General features: G+C 38.6%; 2 protein-coding genes across 7 annotated transcripts; both read left to right on the top strand.

The window, feature by feature from the left end:
* The first annotated feature begins 2,498 nt into the window (after positions 1–2,498).
* LOC306761404 (uncharacterized protein) lies at positions 2,499–9,733 on the top strand. Of its 3 annotated transcripts, none has more exons than XM_079247542.1 (10): positions 2,499–2,574; positions 3,513–3,581; positions 3,752–4,435; positions 4,776–5,417; positions 8,184–8,299; positions 8,411–8,519; positions 8,708–8,792; positions 8,937–9,008; positions 9,115–9,264; positions 9,378–9,733. In XM_079247542.1, the coding sequence occupies exons 2-9, from the start codon at positions 3,541–3,543 to the stop codon at positions 9,253–9,255; spliced, it is 1,890 nt and encodes a 629-aa protein (XP_079103668.1). In that variant the 5' UTR covers positions 2,499–2,574; positions 3,513–3,540; the 3' UTR covers positions 9,256–9,264; positions 9,378–9,733. The 3 variants fall into 3 exon arrangements, with proteins under 3 accessions (XP_079103668.1, XP_079103669.1, XP_079103667.1); XM_079247543.1 differs by having other exon boundaries at positions 2,514–2,574; positions 3,516–3,581; XM_079247541.1 differs by lacking the exon at positions 2,499–2,574 and having other exon boundaries at positions 2,585–3,581.
* A 976-nt stretch (positions 9,734–10,709) lies between these two features.
* LOC306761580 (SH3 domain-containing kinase-binding protein 1) lies at positions 10,710–13,337 on the top strand. 4 transcript variants are annotated; one of them, XM_079247805.1, is made up of 7 exons: positions 10,710–10,787; positions 11,112–11,198; positions 11,430–11,511; positions 11,916–12,014; positions 12,121–12,335; positions 12,578–12,641; positions 12,744–13,337. In XM_079247805.1, exons 4-7 carry the CDS (start codon positions 11,925–11,927, stop codon positions 12,780–12,782), a joined length of 408 nt encoding a protein of 135 aa, XP_079103931.1. In that variant the 5' UTR covers positions 10,710–10,787; positions 11,112–11,198; positions 11,430–11,511; positions 11,916–11,924; the 3' UTR covers positions 12,783–13,337. The 4 variants fall into 4 exon arrangements, with proteins under 4 accessions (XP_079103931.1, XP_079103930.1, XP_079103928.1 ...); XM_079247804.1 differs by having other exon boundaries at positions 11,430–11,731; XM_079247802.1 differs by having other exon boundaries at positions 11,430–12,014.
* Positions 13,338–13,782: the final 445 nt, after the last annotated feature.

The raw sequence follows: 13,782 nt of genomic DNA, 5'->3' as shown, positions 1-13,782 counted from the left end.
AGTCACTGGGTCAGCTCCATTACTTGAATGTTAAAGCCTGTTTAGAGTATCAGTGACTGCATTTACACTCCTGCCTTCCCATAAGCTCTTGAAAATATTTACCTTCAGTGCAGTATGTTGCTGGAAAAAGGCAAGACTCTAATGTAAATTTCTTGCCAGATAAAGTTGTTCATGCATGATTTAATGGTCAAGTTGATTGGATGTTAAACCTTACCAAACTGTGAGAGCCACTTCAATAACATATTATTCCTCACTCAGTGTAGGCTGATAATAAGATTTATGCATTCATTTTCCTTTTTTCTATTTCTTGTTTTTCCAATGGGACTTCCTGATTGCATGTGACTGACGTGAAATGAGCCCATGACTGTGAGCTTGAATGCTATTGTACTTTAAAACAGTGAAACAATGGTACATCATCAAATGTTTGTTCCACACCTGAGTCAATCAGCTTTGGACACTGCTATAAATGCAAATTATTTTAGCAACCTCTGTTCAAAAGCTATGGGGTTCTAATTATGAAAAGTCCTATGAGAAAGAAACTTTATGTCAGTTCAAAGTTTCCAGTAGCGACACCTTGATGTGCCAGACACAGTTTTATGATATGACAACATAAATATTTGGCTATTCTATAAGACTAAAGTGCGTTGCAGCAGGATTACTTTGTTAGGCATTAACTTGTGGGAATAAAGATGTTATTATGTTTTATTTTCTCTTTTATTTTTTTCCTCATGTGGTCTTTGTAAAGCTGATGTTGATGAATTCCTAAAATAAGAAACAGTTGTATTTATGAGTTTTCTGTCTAAATCCATTTTTAGTGTAGCCCTACGAAGGAGTGGACCATTTGCTTGAACGTTGTAATTCCTGTTTCCTTTTATTCAGTTCGCAATCAAGATAATGTCATCTTTAGTACTTGACCTTTTTATTTGAAACACATTGTTGTCTTTCTGCTGCAATGAGTCCAATAACTTGTATTATTGATACATGTCAATCAGAAAATGCACAGCTTAACAAATCAGACTTTTAGTGGACTTCAGTAAAGTAGCCAAAAAAATGTATTTGTAAATTAGAATTTGCATTATGTTTAGCATATTATAAAACAGCTCTACTGGACTTATTAAATCTGCTTTTGGCAAGGATGGCTAATTTTATGTAAGAAACAAATAACTGTAAAGAAATAATATACAAAACTATTGCTTAACATATCCAGGTCTGCACACACCATACATCAAAACAGCATTACAGTGAGCTAAACTGAATTTTGAAGCTGTAGACGTTGTGCATGGTTAGCATGGTCGTAACAATCTTATCTTAGACAATAAAGACTAAAACTGTTTTTGTTTGTGTGTTACTGTGTTTTACTGTGTGCCTTTTACCGAGATGTTCGAAGAAAAATTAAGAGAACATTTTTGACCTGATAGCTTCACATGTTACTTCACAATTAAAGAAATCCATCTAACATTTGGTGTGTTCTTTTTAAACTTAAAGACATCCTTTATGTTGGTTCTGTAATAAGTCATGACATTTATAATGTAGGAAGTGACAAGGAGTTTTATTATTAGATATTTTGTGCATCACAAGTCTTCTGACAGCTACATTTACTGTAACTGATATAAATACAGTGGACAAAATATTTATCAAGGGATGTGTCCTTATCTAGAATACACTTCAAACATGCAAAGAAAGAAGAGAACTTGTACTGAGAGATGCAACCTTACCTACTATACCAGTCTATCTTCTTTCATTTAAGTTAAAAAAAAAACATTTTAAGTGTTATGTTTAGAGGTTTATAAACTATTATCTGCTATATGGCATCACATCTGTTTAGTGCATATTAAATATTTGTTATGTTATTAATGATGAAAATAATAATCAAAATATTTTTGTTGTTAGACTAGGAGTCTCTCATCTCAGCTGGATAATGCTGAAAAAGATTAACACAAAAATAAATATTTGTTTTTTGGATAAGTTTAATCATCAATCTGAAAAGTGCACGTTTTAGTGCATACTCAAAAAATGAAAAGAATGTAGGTATTTCTTTCTAATTAAAATGTAACTGTTATGTTTTGTGGCAGTTTTTCTATCTATCTATCTATCTATCTATCTATCTATCTATCTATCTATCTATCTATCTATCTATCTATCTATCTATCTGTCTATCTATCTATCTATCTATCTATCTATCTATCTATCTATCTATCTATCTATCTATCCATCCATCCATCTATCTATCTATCTATCTATCTATCTATCTATCTATCTATCTTTTCCAAATATTTCCCATTTCATTCTTTTATTTTGTTTTTATTAAATATGGATTTTTCTTTGTTAATATGAGTTTTTCTTTTGCTTATTTATTAGGGTTTTATTTAGTGATTGACAACCAATTGCACCACGACGTCACATTTTTCCTCTCCTGGCGCCTCTGTACGCCGCGTGCAGCTTGTACTCCAAGGCGGTAGATGGCGCATTAACTTTGTTGTTGAGTCCGAGGACGCTAAGAAGAGGAAGAGTGTCTTATTTTTTTTCGCTTGTCTGCGTGGTATGTTGCCTTCACCATAATTCGCTTGGTTTCGGGTAAGTAGCTTGTCACAAAATTGAGCTGCACGTCGTTAACGGGACCTAAATCAGACGCTTTAAATTTGATCTAGTTTCATGTGTTGCGAACGTGTTGAAATGACGGGCCTGAATCGTGTGTGTGTGTATGCCATTTTGTTTGAGCTGCGTCGAGTGTCAAACCAGCTAGCCTTAAGCTAAAATAGCAGTAAGATAAGGTTGTTGGTGTTGGGCCTTCGTTTTCATATTGTATTGATGCGAAAACATATTTAGGAATAAAATACCTGGAATAGTTTAACCATTAGAAGATAGACTATATACTTTTACATTCACCAGCCGTCGCCTGTAGGTTGAGCTAAAAATGGAAACACGGTATTCTCTGTTCCTTTCCAGGATACAAAGATTAGAGGTGAAACTAAGACGACAGCCCCACCCCTCCCTCAGAAAAATTATTAACCACCGTAGTCTCAATCAAACACTCATGGCTGTAACTAATTATTATTGTTAATGTTAGCTGTAGAGGAGTGTTTGATAGGAACTAGGTTTCAGTGATATATCGAATACGCTTGATGTATTTAGTAAGTTTTACATATGAAATGGTTGTTTGGCGAACATTGAATATAAACTATCACACCACGGTTTTAAGCATCTACATGCGATTTTCTTCATAGTTTAGCTTCTCTCCTTTACATCAGGCAGAAAGCTCACCCGTGACATTTTTAGATATTGGTACGATATTTAGATAAATGAGATCAGGTCAGAAACTACTGCATCTTACTTTAATCTGATTTAATCACCAAATACATTAAAGTGTACGTTCAGCCATGACATGTATTCTTAAAAAAGGGCTTGGTGATTTCAAACAAACAAAAAAACTATAATGTGGATTTTGGTTGTTTAGTTAGCTCTGTATAAAGGCCATCTTTAAAATGACTCCCCCCCCTCCTCTACATGTTCAGCAGATTTAACACTCGCTCACTTACAAAGATGGTTCGAACACATTTTGGGCCACAACGCTTGAAGCCCAGGTAAGAATTTTCAGCTGTATATATTTTCTTCTAATTACTTGATTTTTAAAATACTTTTGATTTCTTTATGTTAGTGACATAAATTTTGTTGAGTGCTGGTTTTACTAAATGATTTTAAGTGGAAGTAAGTGTTGTCAACCACAAATTTAGCTTCTCTTGTATCATTTCAGACCTTATGGAGATGGTCATGGCCCAAATGAAGGGAATTACAACCACGGCTTCAAAAGTCGAAGAGATGTCCCAAACTATCCAGTTAAGCCTCCTTTTAGCTGGAGAGAATCAAGAGGTAGAGGTAGAGGACGAGGACGACCACCAGTTTCCAGAAGAATTCCTCCAATGGGAGAGCACAGAGAGCCACGTTTTAATCACTGGAAATCTCAGAATCCGGATTCCTTCCAATCGTACCCTCCCAAAATGGAGCCACACCATAGTCACCGGAGGCATTCTCCATCAAGGCCAAACCGCTCCCCTCAAGTCAACCATCGTTCATCCCCTCACAACCCCGCCCCAGGACACCAGAGTCACAGGGGCCCATCTTTCCAAGGTCACCCATCAGGTCATAGGGGACCTTCTCCAAGACATTTTCGCAACCACCCAGCTGACAGGAGGCCAGGCTTTGCACCAACCTTCCAGGGGTCTTTCAGAGGCCACAAAAGGCAGTCAGGCTTTCCTCATCATGATCAACATAATCGAGACCCTCGCCCAAGAGAAAGGCCCTATGAACACTCGGGTCACGGCATGAAGCGCTGGAATGAGCCAGGATCATTTTCACATCCACACAATGGAGAGCACCGATCCTCTGGGTCACAGAGGAGCCCCAGAGAGATGCATGGGAGGGGTTCGTGTACAGAGAGGTACAGGAGTGAAGCAGCAATCCCAGCTGGGTAAAATTATTACAGAGGAGGCCTGAAGGTGGCCACTCTTCCCCAGTCACTGAGGTTGTAATGATCACCTCTACTCTGCCCCAGCTCATATTTATAATGGGGAATTAAAGTGGGTCTCATGTAAATATGGCATTAAGAGGAGGGTTACGTCTGTAATTGCTCTGTGAAAGTTTTCCTCTCCTACCTTTTTCATTCTGTGATGGCTTGTGAAAGGGATGCATTTAAGATAACTTAAAAGTGCCGCCTTCCACTTAAAATGGCAATGGATCTGTCAATGTAATGATTTTTCTATTGTTTGATGGATATGCAGGTGGTCATCTGAACAAGACTCCAGACGTCAGCGTGGTCCTATGGAGAGGCAGGGCAGCAGATCCCACAGTAGGGAGAGGGCGCAAGATGTCCCTCACATGCCCCCTTTCAGGTCCCCCTCGTGGAAAGGAGGCCCTTCATCAGAGTCCTCCTCCTACCACAGGAGCCCTCAAGAGAGGCAAATGGCAGGACCCCGCAAGAGGAGAATATCAAACATCAGCATGTACTCCTCAGACCCTGCACCGGAGCATAGCAATGCAAAGTTCCCCAGGAGAGAGCGACCTCAGCTGCTAAGTATTCCCAGACCATTTGGTGGTAAACCATTGTCGCTAAGGGATAAGAGCTACCTGGTTAAGAGCAAACAAATCCGAGCACAGTCTCTTATGCAGCTCAAACTACCCCCAATGATGAAACCCCGGCCTCGTCTGGGTGGTATGGCTGAACAGGGAGACACCAGCTCAATTCTTGCCATCAGGAAGAAGCGTTTCCAGCTTAATGCAGTTCCACTGAGAAAGATGGAATCAAGGAGGCCAACGCAACAGCAGTCATCTCACAAAGAGGAAGACAATACCGACAAGTCTTCAAGAGACTCTGGCTCTGGAAAAGAACAGGTGGAGTCTCGCCGGTCGTTGAACACACACAGGTATGATATTTTCCTTGTAGCACTATTCGCAGGGGCTTGATGATGATTAGGAGGTCAAGGATGTGTGAAAGTGGTGCCAGCTGTGGAAAATGGAGATGTCATGATGAGCTAAATATGCAGCAGTGATAAAATTGATGCAAAGCCGCAAATTCCTCACATTCCTCCTTATCTGTGTGCTACATATGTGTCGAAATACCTACCTCATCGTTGGAACAAAGAGAGTTTTTACTCAAGTCACAAAGACATGGTTAAAGCCCACCTGTTGTAAATCCTGACACAAAGTATTAACCTCGATGAGGACTGTTGGATAATTAGTAAAGCTCTATTGTTGAAGGACTCGGAGTACCCACGGTCACAGCATGTTGTGACATTTCATTCTCAATCGACTCATTTACCACCTCTGGTATGAAAAATGCAAAAGAAGACAGCTGACTGACATGAAGAGGACTTGAATTAACATAACCTCAACTTTCAAATTACTGGGAAAAGCATGGCCATGTTTAAGCCTCTGGAAAAGTTTCTACATTATATGCTGGTTATCAGCAGTGACCTTAAGCAGCCCTAAATAAAGGAGATGCAAATCTTGCAAGTTGTGGATTGGATCAAGACATTTTCAAAGTTGATGGAGAGGATGATGATGGGGATAAATACTGGCAACAACAAAAGCCATAAAACAATTACAGTGATTTCTGTAACCCATCAATTCAACATGGCTTGGCACTAAGAGTCAGTGGACAAAGTACCTCCCTATTGTTTTTGAAATTATATAACTTGTAATCTGACAAAGTGCTTTTTGCGAACATACTAAATGACCATGAAAAAGATTGGCAAGCTTTTTGACATTTTCTTAGCAATTTAAAATGTTACATTTGTAACTATAAAATTATCTGCATCCTTTTTTCCATTTAATATTAAGAAGTCAAGTAAATTAATTTGCCTCAATTGAAGCAGTTTATCAAGCTCCCAGTTCTGCACCAGCCAAAGTTTAAAAGCATTGAAGAGGAGCTTTACTGCCACTACTTGTCCTTCATACTGCACATTTACACACTGGAGCCCACTGCTTCTCTGCAGCCATACTTTCAGATGTTCAGCAGATAAACATGTCAGAGCTGGAGGTTTGTACTGGAAATGCTGCACCAACATTGATATCGGCCATTGGAGGCAAATCTGCTGCAATAGAGCATCAAGTTGGACACATCTGTTCTAATCGGATCAGAAGTTATTGATGTGAAATGTAATTTTTTAGTGGCTGGAAAAGGATGAAAAAGGCTGGAGTGGCAGAGACCACAAAAGACCATGTGGTGAAACAAAAAGATAATCTTCAGAAAATGGACAGAGAACCTGAGCAAATGAATACAAATTACAAGTGAAGAGTGAATACTACTCCATGGAAAGTTTTCCCACACTGCCATATTATAGCTTTACCAGTGATACTTTGACTCAAAGGTCAGCATGTCCCTTTGCTTCCCCTTTCATATCTGACCTTTTAAACCAGCTGAAGTATGCATCATTGTACAGGATGGAAGTCAAAACATACATGAGCATTTTGAAAAGGCGTGTTGCAGCCAAAAACTGACAAGAAGTCTAACAAAAAAATTCACATTTGCAGAGTTGTTGCCCTGTGTTTGGAGAGCCTTTCTAAACAAACGATGACCGCTTCATTCTGTTGTAAATTTACTTGAGAAGAAGAAAATATGGTGCCCAGCTATCTGTCCATACGTCAAGTCTGCCCGTCCTGACTCCTCAGCCAGGGCCCTAATTTCAAGAAAAGTAAATATCCGAGGGGATGGAAGTGTCTTCTGAGAACACTGCGAAGCCTTCACAAAGTTTTAAGGAAACTTGCACTGGAATCGCCTGTAAACCGGCACAGAGAACTTGGTTCTAAAGGGATCAGATCCATGGTTTGGATGTGCACTTGCATGTGTGGAGAGAGTCCTTCAAAAAAAAAACAAAAAAAAAAACCTGAAATGGTGGCTGCATTTTATAAATTCCTTGTAACTGATCAGTCCACCATGGAGAGAACCAAGCTGCATAGATAAGGGCGAGTCTGTGTATTCTCATATAAAGGATCATTTATACACATGGATGACAAGAAACGCATTTTTTGAGCCATTTTAAATGGCGTGAAAGCAACTGACAAAGGAATCATCTACAGTGTCATTGCAGTAAACATACTTTGGCCACAGTGAGGGGAAAAACCCGATGAACAGATTGAAAGATGGAACACTCGGAAAGCCCACTGATTACACATTTCCTTCAGAAGTACAGATACCTTCACAAATTTCGGACAAAATGTGCACCTTGTGTGAAACCCCTGGGATGATTCAACATGACCAAAGTAAACTGGAGGAAAATGAAGAACGGCAACAATCAAAAAAGTTCAGTCTGAGAACACGACACCACCTTCCTGTGCTTTTCAAAGCGATGATAGAAGACTTGTGTAGAGCAATTTCTTAAAGTCCACCCAAGATTTGGCTGCTGTAGCAATCGCTGAGTAAACGGAGAGAGCTCAGATTGATTCAGGGTACAAAAATAGGAGTAAAGAAGCATGGAGATTCCATGGTTTTTGTAAGTACCTAAGTGATGCGTGACTTCATAACTTTTTTGCCTGCAAAACAGTGCTAAGATTGAAGTACCTTTAAAGACCTGACATGCCAATGTAATTTTATTTCTGTGAAAAGTGTTCATATACAAATAGTGAAAGCTTTGTTGGTGCAGGGATTGTTGCATCCTGTTCCAACAACCTGTTCATAACTTTTTCCTCAGATCTTCTCCCATAGAGAAACGTGATCTTGTTATATTGTCCCACTGGCCACCTGGACCAAGCTCTTCCTCCAAAGACTGCTCACCTCCCAAGGGTTCCAGCCCAAAGTCAAAGACCGGTAAGTCAGCTCCTCTGTCATCTTATTATGTGTTATAATCCATAAATTATGCATTCATGTGTTTTATTCTTGCATGAGATTCATTACCCTTCTATTTTCTCTTTATGGTAGACCACAGTTCAGATGGAGACACCACACCAAAGAGGCGTCTGTCAAAAAACAGTGACTCCAGATTCCCCGAAAACAAAAAGCCGAGTCCTTCAGAGAGAAGGATGCCGAGGTAGTGTTGAAACTAAAATAAGAGATTTGCCTTTCAAAAATGGACATTTCTGTCATCCCTTTTAAGCAGCATGAAAATAACATGAGCATCACTGGGGTGCAGATGTGTACTAATTTAAGTCTTCCTAGAATCTTCAATTATAACTTAAAAGTGTATCCACTTTCTGATCTTCATTTGTGACCTTGCAGGCCATGTAGTGTCATACAGGACAATGACAGACCTGAAAGGCCCTTCAGGAGACCTGGACCTGGACAGGGACCCAGACCCTTTCAAGTAAGTAATTTAGCTGTTGCATCACGATGATAAAAACAACTCAGTTTTTATCTTATTGAAGGCAACAAAAGCAATGAAAGTAATTTTAGGATAAATAGGGAATAATTTTATTGTGAAAAACTGACGCATTACTGTGTTTTACAGAGGTTAAGGTTTCCTGGTGGTCCAAGGAGGACAGGACCAGAACTGTCCGGCCATTTTAGAAGACCACTAATGGTACACATGAATCCTTTAAGATTTCTTTCTGTTTATGGAAGATGTTAAAAGCAGCACTCATTCCGTTTTCTCTGTTAATAATTCTTAAATTTCTTTTAATTTGAAGGAGACTTTAGTGCCCCGACCTTTTCAAAATCAGAAACCGGTGTTCAGGAAAAGCTACAGCATTATGTCCAAGTATCGTAACATGAGAGTGATGCGCCAACGTGCACCATACAACCGAGGACCCAACCAACAGCGCTGGTGATGACTTCTGGTAAGATTCAGACTACATCCATCTGCTTAAGTATTTATTTCTAACTCTGCATTGATCAAAAGGGCCAGTTTAGAAAATCTGTAAGTCTAATACTTTCCTCCTGCTCTTCACAGGTCTAAGAATCCAGAACTGGAAATTCTGTGTTGGGTAGATCACTACAGTCTCAACCTGCCTGTATATTGTGGATGTGTTGTTGCTTACATTTGTTCTTTGGTACAAGTGTTTCATTTGCATCGTTAAAGTACTGATGTACTTTGTTTTAGAATATTTGTAGCATACTGTGCTGTTTTTGGTTTTTTGGCCTGTTTTACGGTTTGGAAGATGCTGCTTTACAAACTCTTTGATCTCTGTATTTTACCCTAAAATAGTGCGAGCATATTTTGTTTAAAGTCAGGACTCATTTACTTTGCTATATAACCCTTAAAACTTGTAATCATGTTGAGTTTGACACTTGAAATAAAATGAGATTTAACACACTTGAAGGGGTTTTTCAACTTTTTTCTTCATATAAACAGACAGATGTATAAGGTATCAGCTTTTATTAATCAGTTGGCAGTTTAGTACTTGAGCATAAATTAGTGTCACACTTAGGATTTGGAGATTCATTGTTACTTTGTTTCTAAGTTTTCACCATCTTGTCTTGTCTTTTTTTTTTAATTTTTTCTTTTGTACCACAGCCAAGTTGGAGCTCACCTGGCAGCATTTGTTTGTTGGCAACATAACTGGAGTGATCCATATAATTGGATCAAGAATATTTTCATAAAGGTGTATTTACTATTTGAAGATGGGGATGATTTTTCCACTAGAGCTTTTAACTGACGTGATGCCAAGAATCACTGACAAAAGAGTAAGCAAATAAACAATGTCTTGGCAGAGGTGTACACTAGAGTGCTTCAAGTTTTCTATTTTGAAGTTGGAAGAATTGTCAATTCCAGTCACAAATGTTATTTTTTGTTATCTATTTGACTCCCCTGATTCTACTTTGAAATCAGAGGTATGTTACTGTGTTACTAGCAGAAGTGGTTGTGGTAAAGGGATGTCTCAATCTTTCCAGTCTACACTGGCCTTGTGAGCTCCTTTCAAGGTTAATCCTGACTGCTGCTTTTGGACACACTTGACCTTGCCTCTGTGAAAACAATGTTAAACAATCCCAAGTCTGCAGTGGAATCCAGGAACCGCTACAGGACAGGATAGATACACTTAACATAAAGTTCTAATCTATGTTATCCCTTTATCCCCCTTGATCTAAAGTGGAAAAGCAGGTTTTTAACATAAAAAACAAAAGATTTGTTCACTAACAATGTAGAATAAGAGCAAATCAGCATCATGAATACTTCCACCTCAGCTTGGGACACACTTTACCATGCCCCAGTGATATTTGTCAGCAGCCCCTCTCTGTCCCGCTCTAAACTTAGCCTCAACTGTACCACTCATCACAACATGCACACGACAGTAGATTACAAAAGATGTGTCAAGTTACCACAGATGTTGCCGTTTCTCATGGATGACACTAGAAAAACAAGGTGAGCGTATGCATTATCCTTTACTGTAAGTGACTAATCTTGTAATTGTTTTAGTATGTTTGTAATGACTACAATTTGTCGCTGTGTTCCTTGTTTTTTTGGATTCGGACCCGAGTGTGTGGCACATTTGTTCACTGCTATGGCATGAGTGAAACAGCTGCCTTTAACTCTGACATTTAGCTTCTCCTTGTCTGAAGAATTATTTGCCAGAATGAATGTTTTTCTACTATGTATAACACACATAGTTTCTTTTAAAGCATGTTAACCCTGTTATGTTTCTGTTTATTTCTACACTGCTGACTTGCTCCCATCTGTCATTTGTAGATGTAGACTTAAAGGCTCTGCTGGTTTTTTGTCTTTCACTATTCCTCTCTGTCACGATGGGCAACTATAGCTCAGCCCTCATTCCTGGTAAGCCTTGCAGCTATTGTTTTGTACACTCAGTGAAACACTACCATGCTCGAATTTTGCCTGTTGAAAGCTGAATGTTAACCTGGGCTTTAAAAGCACACAAAAAGGAACAAGATGTATGTTATTAAGTGTGAACTTAATACATGTCTTCCGTAGTTATTGGCTTGAAATTATTCTTGGCTCTGCAAGCCATGTTTTTATCATTTCTTCTTCTTTTTTTCCACCTCAAAGACACAGAAGAGTTTGATTCAGTTGTGTCTGTGGCGGAGAATCTGAGTGAGCAGGTAGCTCATGCTGCAGATGCGAGATTACGGTCAGATCTTCACACTCTGGGAAGTATAAAATTAAGTCAAGCCATTACATTGCATTATATTAAAGCACCACTGTTGTAGCCTGGCACCCTGTTAGAGGTCTGTCTGTGCCCCGTCTGTCCTTGGGATAAATTTAACTTTTCTGAGCTGCCTCATACAAACAGACACGTACTCCCGCAGAAGATTTCTACTTTGGCTCCTTGCTTGAGACAAAGTTAAAAGGTACACACCCTATAATAGATGAGCTATATGTACTTGAGTACTTGATTCAGGAGGTCCACCATTGTAATCATTATTAATGACCATTTGGAAAATCCCTGGGGACTCAGGCACACTTAAAACATGGAACAATGTTTCATTCAGACTTTTTATTGATCAGACATCTCAAACTAGGCTTGATTTACAGGTAACACTTATGATGGAGGAAGGAACTGAAAACCAGAGTAATTCTTCAACAGACCAAGAGGGTACACAGGGAGCAGGTCAGAATAGTTCTGCCCTGCAGGTGAGTCTAAAAGATAAACTGCAGATTGTGCACACTCTCCATGAAACACAACTTTGTCACCAATATTGAATTCTTTATTCACAATTTTGCCTTTTATTTTCCTCAGACTGAAGAACCCAAAAGTGTGTCAAAGGAGTCGTTCTCCTCTCTTCTGCCAAAGGCTTTATCTGCAGCATTACACCCAGTGGGTCCCCAACACCTGAACTCAGACGCCCGACCAAGCAGAAAACCGGAGAAAAATGCAAAGCCGAGCCTGGAACATCTTCAGACAGAGCTGAGAAACCTGAAGGACCAGTTAGAACAGATGAAGAGTCAGCACAAGTACAGCTTTCTTTTCTATTATGTCTTAGATGGATATCAACAAGAAGCTTTGGGCGTCTGACAAGGAGGCTTTTGTGAAACTTTTCTGCTTCTTTTTTCTTTTAACAGAATTGTAACTCAAATTTAACATCAATTTGTTGATCAAATAAGATATTTTCTTTACATTTGGTGCCTGGATTGAAGCTTATAGTTTCTGTTTATTCCTGCAGTAATTACTTTTTTTTTTTTTTTTTTTGTTCCAGCAAAGAAATAAAACTGCTGATGAATGAGCTTGATGAGGAGAAAAGGATTCGTTTAACATTGCAGGTAAAGAAACAAAAGACTATATTAGGTGTTTACTCTTTATAAAACTGCAAAAATAACTTTAAAAAATGAGATCTTTAGGGTTTCATTCTGTTTTGCTTTAAGATGGAAATCCAACGGATGAAGAAGCACATGTCGAAATAAGCAAAGGGAACAACTTTGAGGGCAATAGATTCTGGAGTTTTACAGGCTGTTTTGTAAATAAATCTACCTTCTTTGTTTGACTACTGAGTGAGCTGACAAAGATTTCTCTGTTCTTACTGGGTTGTTGCTGAATGTGTGAAGACAGCGGGAGCAGACTGAGTTAGAGGCTGCAGCAAATTGTGCTTTCTCTGCACATCAGCAGAATATCTGTTATACTAGTGACTTACATATATGAGCAAAGTTCTACAAAGTATTTGACCTTTATCTGGGTAAACCTGAGATGGCAGAAAGCAAGTGTGCAGCATGTGATGTACTCCTGTGTTGTTTATATAAAACACTCTCATGTTCTTGAACATGATGCAATAGTTTTACAGCATAATCTCACCATCTGCTTATACGGGAGATAATATGTGCCTGTTCAGACTGTTTACATTTCACGAAAGGGATGTAAAAGTCATTAAATCATCAGATGTGACAATTGTTCAATAATCCTGAAGATTTGCTTCTGTTCTTTTGCTTCAGTGAAGTATAAGTGCTTATGCAGCAGTGATTAAAGCCATACAACACATTATCTGCCTCTGCATTGCTTTCCCATGCAAAATTTCCTAGACCCACACCTAGTATGAATGTGAAACATATTAAAGGGTGAATATATTATCATGGAAAAAAATTCAGCTTGTGTTTTATTGTACAAAACCTTTGGCTAACCAAGCTGGCCTAATATGACGGGAAAAAAAAGTTTTTTTTTTAGTTTTTATAACAATTAAAGATGCATAATAATAATAATAATAATACATTTTATTTCTTGGTTTCTTTCCATACCCAAGGTCACCTTAAAAACAATTCATAAAAATGGAAAATATCAGCACAAGACAAACAAAGCAGGCCATATAGCCATGTAATATATAGTTCTTGGTAATATCGTTTGTTAAAAACACAAAGTGTAAGAATCACTCACAACATAAAATATAAAGGTTTAATTAAAGGTTATTTGCCTTTT

Source organism: Telmatherina bonti (assembly GCF_933228915.1).
Source record: "Telmatherina bonti genome assembly, chromosome: 10".
NCBI lineage: Eukaryota > Metazoa > Chordata > Actinopteri > Atheriniformes > Telmatherinidae > Telmatherina > Telmatherina bonti.
Note: the sequence above shows the minus strand (reverse complement) of the source record. Positions and strands in the feature narration are given on the sequence as shown.